The 15952-nt window shown below is 45.8% G+C and overlaps 1 protein-coding gene across 1 annotated transcript in view; it reads left to right on the plus strand.

Annotated features, from left to right (window-relative positions):
- The window catches only part of PPP1R36 (protein phosphatase 1 regulatory subunit 36), a 34439-nt gene extending 20318 nt beyond the window's left edge, over positions 1-14121 (plus strand). Inside the window, exons 8-11 of the mRNA XM_081946013.1 lie at positions 1059-1101; positions 11119-11315; positions 11844-12038; positions 13541-14121. Coding sequence (XP_081802139.1) covers positions 1059-1101; positions 11119-11315; positions 11844-12038; positions 13541-13775 — 670 coding nt within the window. The 3' untranslated portion in view covers positions 13776-14121. The remainder of the gene's footprint in view (positions 1-1058; positions 1102-11118; positions 11316-11843; positions 12039-13540) is intronic.
- Positions 14122-15952: the final 1831 nt, after the last annotated feature.

A 15952-nucleotide genomic window follows, 5' to 3' on the forward strand; every position in this document is an offset into this window, starting at 1 on the left:
GATGCTGGCAATAAAAAGTTCCATTTTATTAGAGATGTCATTTTGGCACACCTGGGAAAACCTGAATCTGAAAGTTTCCGGGTTTTCCCCACCCAAAAGAAAGTCAAAGGCCCATCCCCTGCACCCACATGTCCATTATATGATCCAATCAATTCACCGTCCCAACTGGAGACAGCCCCCAGTCACTCCTATCCAAGTGCAGGCTGAACATCTGTGACTCCCAGAGAAAAGAATGTTATGGCTACACAGTATATCTCCACCAACTCCTTGCAAATCCCCCTACCGATTTCCCAGGGCACTAAATGTGGCAGCCCTGAAGCTCCAAATAAAAAGATGGGTTCCAGGGCTGACCCAACCATGACCTGGATGATTTAGAACCTCCATATATGTCTGATGGGTAAGGAAAAGGTACAGCATGTGAAGCTTAGAAACAATTTTAAAAAATATTAAGAAACAATATTTTAGAATAATTTCTCTCCTCTCCCGAAGGAAAATCTTTGTTTCAGTGTACTGCAGATACGAATATATGAAACAGGAAACAAGGGTCTGTTTATATTTGCATCTGACTATCAAAACTTTCTCTTGCTTTCAGATGTAACAATGCAGTATGGTAGATACCATATTACAAGTGGTCCTTTTGTTGAATGACCGAACTTATGATGGTGCTGAATGAGTGGTAGTAACGACTGGCCATCATACTTATGGCCACTGTAGCATCCCAGTGGCCATTTGCAACCTTTGCCAGCTTCCTTCAAGCAAAATCAATGGGGAAGCTGGCAGATGGTCACCAATGGTGGCAAGATGTCCTCACTTAGTAACTCACAATGATTCACTTTATGATGGCAACTGGGAGTGCCAGAATTTCCATTGTTAAGTAGTGTAGTCATGTGACATCATGCTTTACAACTGTGTTGCTTAGTGATGAAAATTCTGGGTCCAATTGCTGTCACTGACGATTTGTAAAAGAAGTACTTCTGTAATATACTCTTGTACAAGATAATTGCAGAATATAGAGAGTTTTATGCTTAAGACTTTGCTACTTCTTTTCCTTGTTTTAGAAAGAAAATATCATCATCTCGGAAAGACAGGGAATTCTTTGAGGTAAGTAGTGGCTAACATTTACCCTAAGATAAAATTAATTGTATCTAAATTTTGTGGGATTATGAAGGGAAAAAATTCAGATGGACAAGGTTTTGAGCTGTAATGTATCACATATGTCACCAAAAAGTGAAAGAAAAATAAAAGCCGTTCATGACCAACATGTCCTAAACTGAAAAGACATTTTTATTAGTTTCTATATGCTGAAAAGACCACAAATGCAAGACTACAAATGCAATCTGGAGAGCGTCGGCAACTGCTGGCGTGGGTATGGTTGGCGGCGGTGACAAGATGCCCGGCCTGGGGTCTCTGCAGCTGCCGCTCCCCACGCCATGGTGTTATCCCGGTTGCTCCCCCCCTCCACCTTGCTTATGGACATGATAAATTGGATCAGCGGTGAGTGGCTGAGGCAGCTGGCATGGATATTGATGCCAGCGGAAGATGGCTTCGGTAGTTGGTGTGGCGTGGTTGGAGTGGGGGGGGTCCTTTGTTGTGGCCCCCTCCGGTATCACCGCCGTTGCCTGGGCCACCGTACTGTGCCATTTGGCCATTTGGCCCCGCCTCCTGTGACACTATGGACTGGTTCAATGGAGTGCAGCCCTGGTGACGTATATGAGTGTGGCTGGCGTGGACGGAGCTTAGCTGTTGGAGTTGTTGAAGTTGGAGCAGCTGCCACTGCCACTGCTGTCCTCGCCGCCGCCATCACTGGCCGCTTCACCACCTCGCAAGTTAGCATCTGCTGCAATTTTGACAGCTGGCCGTTAGTCTTACATATTGTCCTTAACACTGACTATTTCTATGATGGACATAAACTTCCTGCTACCCCCTTGAACACTGTCGGCTGCCCCCCACCCCTGTGGACATGTCATCTCCTCGTTCCATCTCCCCATGATGTCATCCCGTTTGGTTGATGCCACACTCTCCTCTATGTTATACTGCAACAGAACTTTACTCCCTATGGGAACTCCCCTTTTCCCCGGGGATGGCCTTCTTGCCTATCAAGATGCTTCCTTAATGACAGATCTTGGGATCCCGAGAGGTGGCATGTGAAGAAGAGATTTTTTAGGGGTTTCTTACAGGGGTTTTTAAATCAAATTTTAAGGGGGGTGGGGGATTGATTTGGATTGCTCAGACAGGCTTGGGGGGGGGTGTCTGCCAGGACACAGGCCAGAGCTAACTAATGGGCGCAAATTGGGAGTGCTGGGAAGGGTTGGGATTCTGAGGGAGACATTAAGCCATTCCATTGGGGGGTTCACCATCTCTACTGTTTGTGGGAGAGGCAGATATGGTGGGGACCAAGGGCCAAATTATGTTCGGGGGACACGGGTTTGCTGTTTAAGAGCGATCGCACTTTCCGAACTTCATCACCCTTCTTGCACCCCCGGGTGCTCGGGATTACAGGACCCTGGTCTCCGGCTGGTGTTGCTTAATGCCAGATCCGTGATACATAAGGCTCCCCTCATTTACAACCTCATACAAGAGGGTAGAACGGACCTGACGTGCATTATGGAGACCTGGTTGTGCCATGACCATGGTATCCTGTTGCGCCGACTGGAGGGGTTGGGGGTCTGGGGCACCGTTTTGCGGTGGTTCGGCTCCTACCTTTCCGGTCGGACGCAACGTGTGTTGGCAGGAGAGCAGAGGTCGACCCTAAGCCCCCTTACTTGTGGGGTGCCACAGGGGTCGGTCCTCTCGCCACTCCTGTTCAACACATATATGAAGCCGTTGGGTGAGATCATCCGTGGTTTCGGGGTGGGATATCATCTGTACGCTGATGATACTCAGCTGTACATTTCCACCCCAAACCACCCCAACGAGGCCGTTGAAGTGATGTCCCGGTGTGTGGAAGCCGTACGGGTCTGGATGGATGACAACCGACTCAAGCTCAACCCCTCCAAGACGGAGTGGCTGTGGATACCGGCTCCCCGGTTCAGCCAATTAATTCCATCTTTGGCCATCGGGGGCGTACAACTTGCCCCCGTGGAGCGGGCGCGCAATTTGGGCGTCCTCCTGGATGCCCGGCTGTCCATGGATGACCATGTGACAGCCGTGGCAAGGGGGGCGTTCCACCAGGTTCGCCTGGTGCGCCAATTGCGCCCCCTACTGGACCGGGACGCCTTACGCACAGTCACTCATGCGCTGGTGATGTCTCGTCTGGACTACTGTAACGCTCTCTACATGGGGCTTCCCTTGAAATGCACCCGGAGGCTACAGTTGGTCCAGAATGCGGCCGCGCGGGTAATTATGGGGAGTACCAGGTACTCCCATGTGACACCTTTCCTGCGCGAGCTGCACTGGCTTCCTGTGGTCTATCGGGTGCGTTTCAAGGTTTTGATAACGATCTTTAAAGCGCTCCATGGCTCAGGACCTAGTTACTTACGGGATCGTATCCTGCCCCATACATCCCTGCGACCAATTTGCTCGCACAGAGAGGGACTCCTCCAGGTGCCGTCCACCAGACAGTGCCGAGGGGCGGCGCCTAGGAGTAGAGCCTTCTCTGTGGCGGGCCCAGCCCTGTGGAATGACCTCCCTCCGGATATTAGGACTACCTCTGACCTCCGCTCCTTCCGTGTAAAGCTCAAGACCCACCTATTCCAAGTAGCTGGCCTGGCTCAACCATAGTCTGATCATATCGCTCCTGACGGGTTTTTTATTTTTGTAATTTATTTAATTTATTTAGGGGATTTTTAATATTGTGATTTTAATTGTTTCCATCCATTTGTCCACCTCCTCTTTGTATACGTCTGTATTATATCTATGTTTTGTCCATATTTGTATTTTTATGTGTTTTATTGAACGCCGCCCCGAGTCCTTCGGGAGAGGGTGCGGCTAAGAAATAATAATAATAATAATAATAATAATAATAATAATAATAATAATAATAATAATAATAATAATTATTATTATTATTATTATTATTATTATTATTATTATTATTATTATTATTATTATTGCATCAACAGAAGTGTATCACAGCGGCCAGTTGTTTCGCCGGATTTGGCATTAATTACTAGTCGGGCCCCACCCAGGGGCCTAGGACGTCGTAACGTATTTTCGTAATATGTGTGCAGATCCAAGCAGTGCAGCCTTTTGCATTTGACTGATGGTGATTTTGTCAATTTTTAACTGTTTTAAATGTAATTCCAGTGCTTTTGGAATAGCACCCAGTGTGCCGATTACCACTGGAATTACCACTGCTGGTTTGTGCCATAATCGCTGGATTTCGATTTTTAAGTCCTGGTATTTCGCGATTTTTTCATATTCTCGGCGACCCTGCTATCACCTGGTATTGCGATGTCTATGATTGTAACCTTATTTTTCTCAACCAGTGTGATGTCTGGTGTATTATGCGCCAGTATTTTATCCGTTTGTATGCGAAAATCCCACAAGATCTTGACCATCTGACTCTCGATGACTTTTTCAGGCTTATGTTCCCACCAGTTTGTTGCTGTTTTAATATTATAATTTTTGCACAAATTCCAGTGGATCATTTGTGCCACTGAATTGTGCCGCATTTTATAGTCAGTCTGCGTGATTTTTTTACAGCAGCTGAGTATGTGGTCAACAGTTTCATCAACTTCTTTGCAGAGTCTGCATTTGGCATCATCAGAGGATTTTTCGATTTTGGCCTTAATGGCATTTGTTCGGATAGCTTGTTCTTGCACAGCCAGGATTAGTGACTCTGTTTCTTTCTTTAATGTACCTGTTGTTAACCATAACCAAGTTTTTTTACTGTCCACTTTATCTTTTATTTTTTCCAGAAATTGACCATGTAATGTTTTGTTCTGCCAACTCTCCATTCTTGATTTTATCACATCTTTTCTGTATTCTTGTTTCGTCTGTTGGGCCTTCAATAAATTTTTGTTCTTTACTTCGATTAATAGATGTTCTTGACTTTCTTTTAAATAATCAGCCAGTGCATGTTTTTCTTCTTCAACTATTTGCTTCACTTGTAATAATCCTCTGCCACCTGATTTTCGGGGCAGGTATAGTCTATCAGTGTCACCACGTGGATGTAAACTATTATTATTATTATTATTATTATTATTATTATTATTATTATTATTATTATTATTATTATTATTATTATTATTATTATTATTATTATTATGAGGGGGTGTTCCCCTTAGTGAACTATGCCCACCAGGCTTCCGGGCATTTCACCAGCCGAAAGCCCAGGGCAGGGGTGGGGGGGTGGCGGTGGTTATTAGGGAAAGTCTCGGACCTCAGGAGGTCACTGTGCCTCAGATAGGTGGGTGTGAGTCCCTTTTTGTGAAATGGGGCCTTGGAGTTCAGGTGGGCCTTTTTGTTATGTACCTGTCTCCCTGCTACGTTTCATTGGCCCTGCTGGAGCTGCTGAATATGTTAAGTGGATTGGCAGTTGATTTCCCCAGGCTTATGATCCTGGGGGATTTCAATCTGCCTTCCATTGGCGAGATATCCGAGTCAGCTCGGGAATTCATAGCTTCCATGATGGCTATGGACCTAATTCAATTAATTGAAGACCCCCACCCATAATAGGGGACACATACTCGACCTGATTTCTGTTCTGGGCAGTGGATGAATGATCTAGATTTAGGGGATATTTCTATTCAACCCTTGTCATGGTCTGATCATTTCCTCATTGGGCTTGACTTCCATACTGCTACCCCTCGCCGCAGGGAGGCGGAACCGACTAGATGGTTCCGCCCCAGGCGCCTGATGGACCCTGAAAGGTTCCTGATGGAGCTTGGGACTTTTCCTGAATCCCTTGCTCACAGTTCGACCGAAGCCCTAGTGGAAGCGTGGGATAGGGTGGCCACTGGGGCCTTGGATTGCATTGTGCCTTTGCGGCCTCTGACCCGGTGTCAATCCCGGGGGGCTCCCTGGTTTATTCAGGAGCTCCGGGAGATGAAATGCCGGAAAAGACGCCTAGAGAGTGGCTGAAGGGCCAGCCGGTCGGAATCTGATCGAACACTAGTAAGAATTCATATTAAATCCTACTTAGTGGCGATAAAAGCAGCAAAATGACAACATTTTTCCGCTCTTATCGCATCCGCAGATAACTGCCCAGCTGCTCTGTTTAGGGTGACCCGCTCCTTAGTTAACAAGGAACTGGGGAAGACCCCTTGCAGGGTAGGGCTGAATAATTTGTTCAGTATCTGCAGGATAAAATCGCTCAGATCCGGACAGGCTTGGACTCTGACTAGGTAGATTCGGGCGAGTCGACGGGGATGAATTTTGTGGAGACAATCTGGGATGAGTTTGACCCTGTGACCCCCGAGGGCATGGACAGGATTATGGGGAGACTCAGTGCTGCCACTTGTGTGATGGACCTGTGTCCCTCTTGGTTAGTTTCGGCTTCCCGGGAGGTGACACGAGGCTGGCTCCAGGCGATTACCAATGCTTCATTGAGAGAGGGGTTCTTTCCCACCGCCTTGAAGGAGGCGGTGATGAGGCCCCTCCTTAAGAAGCCTTCACTGGACCCAGCTTCTTTAGCCAACTATCATCCGGTCTCCAACCTTCGCTTTGTAGCAAAGGTTATCGAGAGTGTGGTAGTACCCCAGTACCTGGATGAAGCTGTCTACCTGGATCCATTTCAGTCGGGTTTCAGGCCTGGGTACAGCACGGTGATGGTATTGGTCGTGTTGGTCGATGATCTCTGGCAGGCCCGGGACAGTGGCTGCTTCTCTGTCCTGGTACTATTAGACCTCTCAGCGGCTTTCGATACCATTGACCATGGTATCCTACTGCGATGACTCGGGGGGTTGGGAGTGGGGGCACCGTTTTACAGTGGTTCTCCTCCTACCTGTCGGATTGGTTGCAGTTCGTGTTGACTGGAGGGCAGGGATCGACCCCGAGGCGCGTCACTTGTGGGGTGCCCCAGGGGTCGCTTCTCTCACCCCTCCTGTTCAACATATACATGAAACCACTGGGCAAGATCATCCATGGTTTTGGGGTATGGTATCAATACGCTGATGATACCCAACTTTTCATCTCTACCCCAAACCACCCAAACAATTCCCTCGACGTGATGTCCCGATGCCTGGAGGCTGTGCGGATCTGGATGGGGAGGAACTGGCTCAAGCTCAATCCCTCCAAGACTGAGTGGCTGTGGTTTCTGTCATCCCGATTTGTGCATCTTGTTCCATCTTTGATGATAGGGGGAGAAATTTTAGCCCCCTCAGAAAGGGCCCGCAATCTGGGAGTCCTCCTGGACACGCGGCTTAGTTTAGAAGAACACCTGAAGGCCATGAACAGGGGGGGCTTTTACCAGGTTCGTCAGTTACGCCCCTTCCTGGATCGGGATGCTCTGTGCACAGTCACTCATGCCCTCGTCCTTTCTCGCCTGTACTACTGCAATGTTCTCTACATGGGGCTGCCCTTGAAGAGCACCTGGAGGCTTCAGCTGGTGCAGAATGCTGCCGCCGCGTTATCATGGGGGTACTTAGGTGCTCCCATGTTATACCCCTTTTAGGCGGTCTGCACTGGTTGCTGGTTGTTTTCCGGGTGCGATTCAAGGTATTAATTATGACCTTTAAAGCGCTCCATGGCTTAGGCCCAGGTTACCTGCGAGACCACCTACTGCCACTAGTAGCCTCCCACCGTCCAGTGCAATCCCACAGGGTTGGCCTCCTCAGGGTGCCGTCGGCCAGACAGTGTCGGCTGGCGACCCCCAAGGGGAGAGCCTTTTCTGTGGGAGCGCCTTCCCTCTGGAATGAGCTGCCCCTGGAGCTTCGCATAATCCCCAACCTCCGGTCCTTCCGACGCGCCCTAAAAAGTTGGCTTTTCCAGCAAGCCGTCCTGGCCTGTTAATCTTATCTAATTTTTAAATTTTTTATATTAATTGGGTTTGTTTTTTGGATACTTATCTAATTTCCTTTTAACTTTTGTGATATGTTTTTTTAATGTTGTACGCTGCTCTGAGTCCTTTAGGAGAAGGGCAGCGTATAAATCCAATCCAAATCCAATCCAATGAAAAATAAAAGCCATTCATGACCAACATGTCCTAAACTGAAAAGACATTTTTATTAGTTTCTATATGCTGAAAGGACTACAAATGCAATCTTCCCTTTGTTCATTCAGTAAAATTGTAATTTTTATTTGTAAATGTACTTTAAGTAGAAAAAGTTATATTCTAGAGCCGAGGGAGTTCACTGTTCCTCAGATACCCGGGTGTGAGTCGCTGGGTATGAAATGGGGCCCAGGGAGGCAGTGGGATCTGCTGATTGTATACTTGGCTCCTCGCTATACGTCAGCGGCCCTGCCCGAGCTCCTCGAGCTGGTCTCGGAGACGGCGGTTGAGATACCCAAACTTTTGGTTATGGGGGATTTCCACCTGCCGTCGATGGGAGCAGCGTCTGAGGTGGCTCGGGAGTTCATGGCTTACATGACAGCCATGGGCCTGACCCAATTAATTCAGGGCCCCACACACGAAGGCGGCCACACTCTGGACCTTGTCTTTGTATCTGAGCAGTGGACGAGTGATCTGGGAATAGGGGATTTAGATATTACGCCCCTGTCATGGTCAGATCACTCATGTCTCCGGCTGGACTTCCCTGGTGCTACCCTCCACCGCGAGGAGGCGGAGCCAGTTGCTCAAGCTGGTACCGCCCCAAGCACTTGATGGAACCGGATAGGTTCAAGACGGAGCTTGGGCCACTACCTGTAGCCCTGACCCGTGCTCGGTCGGAGGACCTAATCGACGCCTGGAATAGGGCGACGGCGGGGGCCTTGGACCGGGTTGCGCCTTTGCGACCTCTCCTACGGCAGCGACCCACCCGGGCTCCCTGGTACACCAAGGAGCTAAGGGTGATGAAGCGCCATAGGAGACGTCTAGAGAGCAGGTGGAGGTCCTCACGCTCCGAGTCTGACCGAACACAGGTAAGAGCCTATTTACGGACCTACCTTGTGGCATTGAGAGCGGCCAAACGTAGACATTGTGCCGCTCTCATTGCGTCTGCGGATAACCGCCCTGCCGCCCTGTTTAGGGTGACCCGCTCTCTCCTGTCGCAGGAGACGCGGGGGGCACCCTTGCAGGGAAGAGCCGAGGAGTTTGGGGAATATCTGCAGGACAAAGTCGCTCAGATCCGGAGCGGATGGGCTCCCTCCAGTGGTCCGGACGAGCCGTCAACAGTGAGTCTTGTGAGTCCACTCTGGGAGGAGTTTGACTCTGTTGCACCCGAGGATTTAGACGGGTTGCGTGGACGGCTGCGACCCACCACGTGTTCAATTGACACGTGTCCCTCCTGGTTGGTACTGGCATCCTGGGAGGTGACGCGAGGCTGGCTTCTGGGCCTGGTGAACGCCTCATTGAGTGAGGGTTCCTTACCGACTGCCTTGAAAGAGGCGGTGGTGAGGCCCCTACTCAAGAGGCCTTCACTTGACCCAACGGAGCTAGCTAATTACCGTCCAGTCTCCAACCTCCCCTTTTTAGCGAAGGTTGTTGAGAATGTGGTGGCGCAGCAATTTCCACATCGCCTCGATGAATCCGTATATCTAGACCCACGCCAGTCCGGCTTCTGACCCGGGCACAGCACAGAGACAGCCTTGGTTGCGTTGGTTGATGATCTCTGGGGGGCCAGAGATAGAGGTTGTTCCTCTATCCTGGTCCTATTAGACCTCTCAGCGGCTTTTGATACCATCGACCATGGTATCCTATTGCGCCGGCTGGAGGGGATGGGAGTCGGAGGCACCGTTTTACGGTGGTTCGGCTCCTACCCCTCCGGCCGGATGCAATGTGTGTTGACTGGGGGCAGAGGTCGACCCCGAGGCCACTCTCTTGTGGGGTGCCGCAGGGGTCGGTCCTCTCGCCCCTTTTGTTCAACGCATATGTGAAGCCGCTGGGTGAGATCATCCGTGGTTTTGGGGTTGAGTACCATCTATACGCTGACGATACTCAGTTGTACATCTCAACCCCAAGCCACCCCAACGAGGCTGTCGAAGTGATGTCCCGGTGTTTGGAAGCCGTCGGGGTCTGGATGGGGGACAACAGACTCAAACTCAACCCCTCCAAGACCGAGTGGCTGTGGCTACCGGCACCTCGGTTCAGCCAGCTGATTCCATCACTGGCCATAGGGGGCGAACAATTGCCCGCTGTGGAACGGGCGCGCAATTTGGGCGTCCTCCTAGATGCCCGGCTGTCAATGGATGATCATGTGGCAGCCGTGGCAAGGGGGGCGTTCCACCAGGTTCGCCTGGTGCGCCAATTGCGCCCCCTTCTGGACTGGGATGCCCTACGCACAGTCACTCATGCACTGGTGACGTCTCGCCTGGACTACTGTAATGCTCTCTACGTGGGGCTTCCCTTGGGACGCGCCCGAAGACTGCAGCTAGTCCAGAACGCAGCCGCGCGGGTAGTCATGGGGAGTACTAGGTACTCCCATGTAACACCTCTCCTGCGCGAGCTGCACTGGCTGCCTGTAGTCTTTCGGGTGCGTTTCAAGGTTCTGATTACCATCTTTAAAGCGCTCCATGGCATAGGGCCTAGCTACCTGCGGGATCGCATCCTCCCACACACATCCCTGCGGCCAATTTGCTCTCACAGGGAGGGCCTTCTCCTGGTGCCGTCCACTAGGCAATGCCAACGGGCGACACCGAGGAGTAGGGCCTTCTCTGTGATGGGCCCAACCCTCTGGAATGACCTCCCCCCCCGACATTAGAACCACTACTGACCTCCGCTCCTTCCGACAGAAACTGAAGACACACCTGTTCCGACTGGCTGGTCTGGCATAATTTATAACGTCTACCTCCTGGCATACACATTTTTTACTGGTTTTTAGAGGGATTGTCTCTTTTAAATTTAATCTTATATGATATTGGGATTTTAAATTTTGTATATTCTGATTTATTTATTTAGCTGTACAGTTTGGCATATTTTTTATCTTCCTCTCATATACGTATTTATGTATCTATTTATTATGTTTTAATTTGTTGTACTTTGATACGGACTGTACACCGCCCCGAGTCCCTTTCGGGAGAGGGGGCGGTCTATAAGCGCTAATAAATAAATAATAAATAAATAATCCTGTTTGCTTTTAGTGCTTGTACAACTTTGCATCCTACGTAGCTTTTGTGACATTCAGGCAGAAAAATCTCAAGGAAATCCAGCAAGAAGTTGGTAGATTGCTCCGGTCAAATATGTTCAATTCTGCTTTAAGAGAGAGAACCAAATCTAGCAGGGAAATGAAAACAGATATTACCAAACAATTGATGAAAGCCACATTTGCCTTTCGCAAGTAAGTCTTAAATTCTCTTTCATTCTGACCCAACCTACCATTTTGTCAATTTTAATAGGGAAAGCTTATAATAGAAATTAAAGATGTTATAGCTAGCATTTCATACATGCGTACTTGCTCACACAAGCATAACATTTCAAAATGCTAAGCTGCAGATTGCCTCTCTCTTCATATTTTAGATGGTTTTTTAAAAAAAAGTTAGGCATGTTTGCTTAAATATCATTTCTTTAACTTACACTTTCTTCAAAGTTGTAAAACTGCATCAGGGATTGGAGGGAGATATCACATCTGTTAATCCCTATATGCTTGTCACACCCAGTTTTTCCAAATTCATAATGAACTATGTTGAAATATATACGACAGTTTGTTCCGGGATAGAAAAAGTATGCTTTGCTCTTGTTAGTTGAATGTGACAATGTTACTATGTTTGGCTCCATTGATCTTACGAATTTATTTATTTTTTGCTTTCTTATTTGACAACTCCCATTATTACTTTTTTCTGATGTTGTTTATTTTTTGTTCTTAAAGGAGAACAGATGTTAAGCAGCCAGCCATAAGAAGTGTCATGGATCAGCGATCACCAGTGCTTAGTACTTTGCTGCCTCTGGCTAAAGATAGTGCTCAATATCTGTTTCAGGACCATTATCTTCGTCCCAGCAAAACTGCCCCACGTTATATTCCAGAAGAGTTACCAGAGTTGTTTTCTATTGTGTCACGCACCAAGTAAGAAATAACTTCAGTTTCACACATTATGCAGTGTCAACCTGTTTATTTAATTTTAGTTAGCATATTTATATAGCTACCTATGTCATGTGTTTCCATGCGACATACAACACAACAAAACTCCATACCATAGCAATCTAGAAATAATCAAAACTAAATAAAATAAACATATAAAGTAAACATGTAAAATAAACAAATAAAACAAAAGAAAACGGGAAAAGAAACATCATTTAATCTCGTATCATGCAGGCTCTCTTGGGATCTCCAAGGCGGGTGAAAAAAGCATGTTTAAATGGCTTTCCAGAGGGCTAACACTCCAAAAGGGGAAATCCAAGAGTACTTCAAATTCCAGGCTGCATTCAAAATTGCAGACCACACACCACGCTGTCCATCTCTGGCATAAGCCACATTGGCATCAAGTCACTGATGTTTGCATAATGCTGTTGCCACTGCAGTCTAGACATCTCAACAGAATGCACACTGGTCAAACAATTCCAACAGGCAAAAAGGTCCTCTCACCATCACCGCTAGCCAGACTCCTGCAATGGCCAATCCATGTGCTGCTGCCAGTTCTATATCCAAACGGAACAACTCCAAATAGGTTTATTTTCAATAAATACATCTGCATGATTTATATTTTCAAACTCATTCCTTTTATACATTACATTTGGAGGCTTATGCTTAAAAAATAAGATTTTGGTTGCTTAAAAAAATGGCTCACAGAACACCTTTCTCCTATTTATCTGGAATTCCCAGAATCTTTTCCCCATTTTAAGTTCATCTTGAAAAGATGGTAGAGATAGGAAAAGCAAGAAGAAGTAGCACACTTCATGCTGAAAAAGTAACATACTTCATGTTTGGGAGAAATACTAACAAGATAGATATATTCAATATCAAATATATTTTGACTAGAAATGTTCAGTCAACTGAACAGCTTGGCTTTTGTGACATATCTCTCATTTTGATGAGTTTTACTAAAAGCATGTGGAAAGAGCTGGAAACTCAACCACTTCTCATGTATCACTATTTTTATGCCAGCCTTTGTTTAAGAAGCTCAGGACAATTTACTATACGTGCTTTCTCCCATCCCCTTTCTCATTTGATCTTCATAGCACTTCGTGTGCGATATTCCAAAAGATGTTGATTGACGTAAATCTCTGAATTTGTGCCTAAACACAAATTTGAACTTGTATCTCCCTTGTTGTATTCTAATGTTCTTATCAAGTACACCAATGTTTGTAGCCTTGCTTAGATCTCTTGGGTGGGCTGTATTTTTATTTATTCAATCCAGTTTTCAGTTGTGATGAAACAGATCTTACAAAGTTTTGCCAATCCTATTTGAGTGATGAGAAGATTATTGCCTCTCTACTACCAAATTAACTTGCTTTATTTTCATATACTTCACTACATTTACAGTTGCTTTCCTCCAATGAGTTGAAGATTGAATATTGAACTCTTGAGTGTATTTGAGAGTTTTTTGAGTGTTTTTTCTCCTGCAACAGGATTGGCATTATTGGGTCTCATCGTAACAAGTTTGTCCCTCATACACTTTTACCAATTGGAAGCACGGAGGATGAGAAAGAAAATGGGGAGAATCTCGAAAGAAGTGTCTCTTCAGTATTGTCACAAGAAATGACCCCAGCCTCTAGCAGGGCTATTCAAAGCGGTACGAGTCACCAATCTCTGGCAGTTTCACGGGCTACGACTGAAGGAGACTACATTGAAAATCCCCAGTAATACATGCTAGTATGTGGGATAGAATGCCCAAGTATTAAATCTCTTGGCAGCTTTCTAATTAGCTTTTGATTCTATCCATTACTTATGCCTGAGAAAATATGGCCAGTTTAATACTATTAAATGTCACAGTGCTGCCCAAAATAATAAATGAAAAATCCTCATGATGATAACAAATACTATAAACACTTGTTTGATTTGTACCAGTTTAACTGCTATATGTATTAAGCCAAAAAATGCTGGGAATGTAAACTAACTTTAAATATTTGTAATTTGAAGATCTGAAGGCATTTCTACTCCTACATGAATTATTTATGACTAATAAAGCAGTTTAAACTGGAACTTTGGATACCCAGTATAGACTAAGTTTGTAAATTATGTCTGTTAAACCATGGTTTGCTTTAGTCCAACTGACTTCAGTTGCTTGAGTTCAACACAACACAATCAGACATATTTAAAGTTTCTGTTGACATATTGGTTTTGCAAATATTTTAGATCTTTCAAAGGAATGTATTATATAATTAATCAAATGGTATGGTTTTCAAACAGGTAAAAGTATATTACAATCATAAGAAACACAGACAAGAGTATATTTACTTTAGACAGAAGTGCTACTTAATGTGGAAGTTAATGTGTAAGAAGAGGCTGGACAACCACTTGTCTGGAGTAGTATAGGGTCTTTTAAGTCATCTAGTCCAGGGGTGTCAAACTTGATTTCATTGAGGGTTGTGTTTGATCTTGGGGGGGGGCATGGACAGGGGGTGTGGCCAGCTCAACGTCACTTGTGTTGGGGGTGCCTGTGGTTGTTTGAGCGCTCTGCCAGCAAAAATGGTGTGCGGAACGGTTGGCCTTGACCAAGTCCAAACATCAGTCACCAGCATGCGCAGAAGACAGTGAGAACAAGACTCCTCCAGTACAATATAATTCCCTTCCCTAATACTATGCACACACACACACACACACCGTTCCTATGGCAGCCGATAGCAAGCAAGCGTAGCAAGCAAAGCAGAGGCTGACATTTAGACTGTCTGGGCCTGTGTGTCTGTGTATTCATATATTTCAATATAATTGCTTATTTTTAAAACAATTTAAAACAACGCTGCCTTACTTACTTATTTCATTTACTGATCGATAATTTAAGGCTGTTTAACTCCAAATTGACTTTGCTTGGCTTACTGTCAGGCCCCCAAACCAAGAAAGACATATGGTGATTCCTTCAGGTTGATTTCTTTATTGTTCCACACTATAGACAGAATCTTGCCACACTGAAACACTCTAGTAGCTACATCAAACATATTTTGAGAACTACTAGGAAGGACTTGTCTTCACCCTGTTTGTCTTGCACAAACTATCTGGACTGAGCGGCTTCTTATTCCTGTGGAATGCACCACTCCCTCCTGGGAATCCAGCCTACTATATTCCATCACACACTATAAAGAATATAGATACAGTAATAAACACAAAAGTATACAAGGCTGGAAACATTCCACAAAATGCACCTAATGGACTCAACAACTATTCTCTATTCCAGATCCTGGGAAAGAGTCAGGTTTTCTAGGAGACCATTACAGTGGGAATTACACAGACATATTCCCCTTTGTATGAGGGAATTACATTTTTCTAAGTCATCTGAGAACTTCACAGCAGAATGAACTGATAAATTAGCTATTTGACAAAATCTTACTTGGTTAATCAACTAGCAAAGATTTAACTGATTAATAATCCTCTTTCATTTTTTCCAAATAATCTGTGCTGAATGGATGGGTCAACTGATTTTTCTCTGAAGAGATATAAAAGCAGTCTCTGGAATCACTATGTATTGGTTTTCTTACAATATCTATAGTAGGAAAATCAGGTCCTAATTATCTTCCAGACATGAAGGATAGGGCAGATGTCTTTGGTGATACGTTGAAATGTTACAGTTTTTATAAGATGCATATAGAGATGTAAGAAGAATGCTGCCTTTAGAATTATAAAGGACCAGTTAATGTTGGGAATATATCAGTGCCAATGCGAGCTGCTAAAAAAAACCTGTAATCCGGAGATATTAAGGCCATGCTGGTTGGTTCTCAATTTAAGAACACTCATATCAAATAAGGAAGGTATTTTGTTGAACACATTGTTTTTTCTGGGATACTGTGTAGAGGCTTCCTGCTGGAGGTGGGTAGGACCAAACAAAA

This window comes from Natrix helvetica (assembly GCF_964273705.1).
Source record: "Natrix helvetica genome assembly, chromosome: 1".
NCBI classification, from domain to species: domain Eukaryota; kingdom Metazoa; phylum Chordata; class Lepidosauria; order Squamata; family Natricidae; genus Natrix; species Natrix helvetica.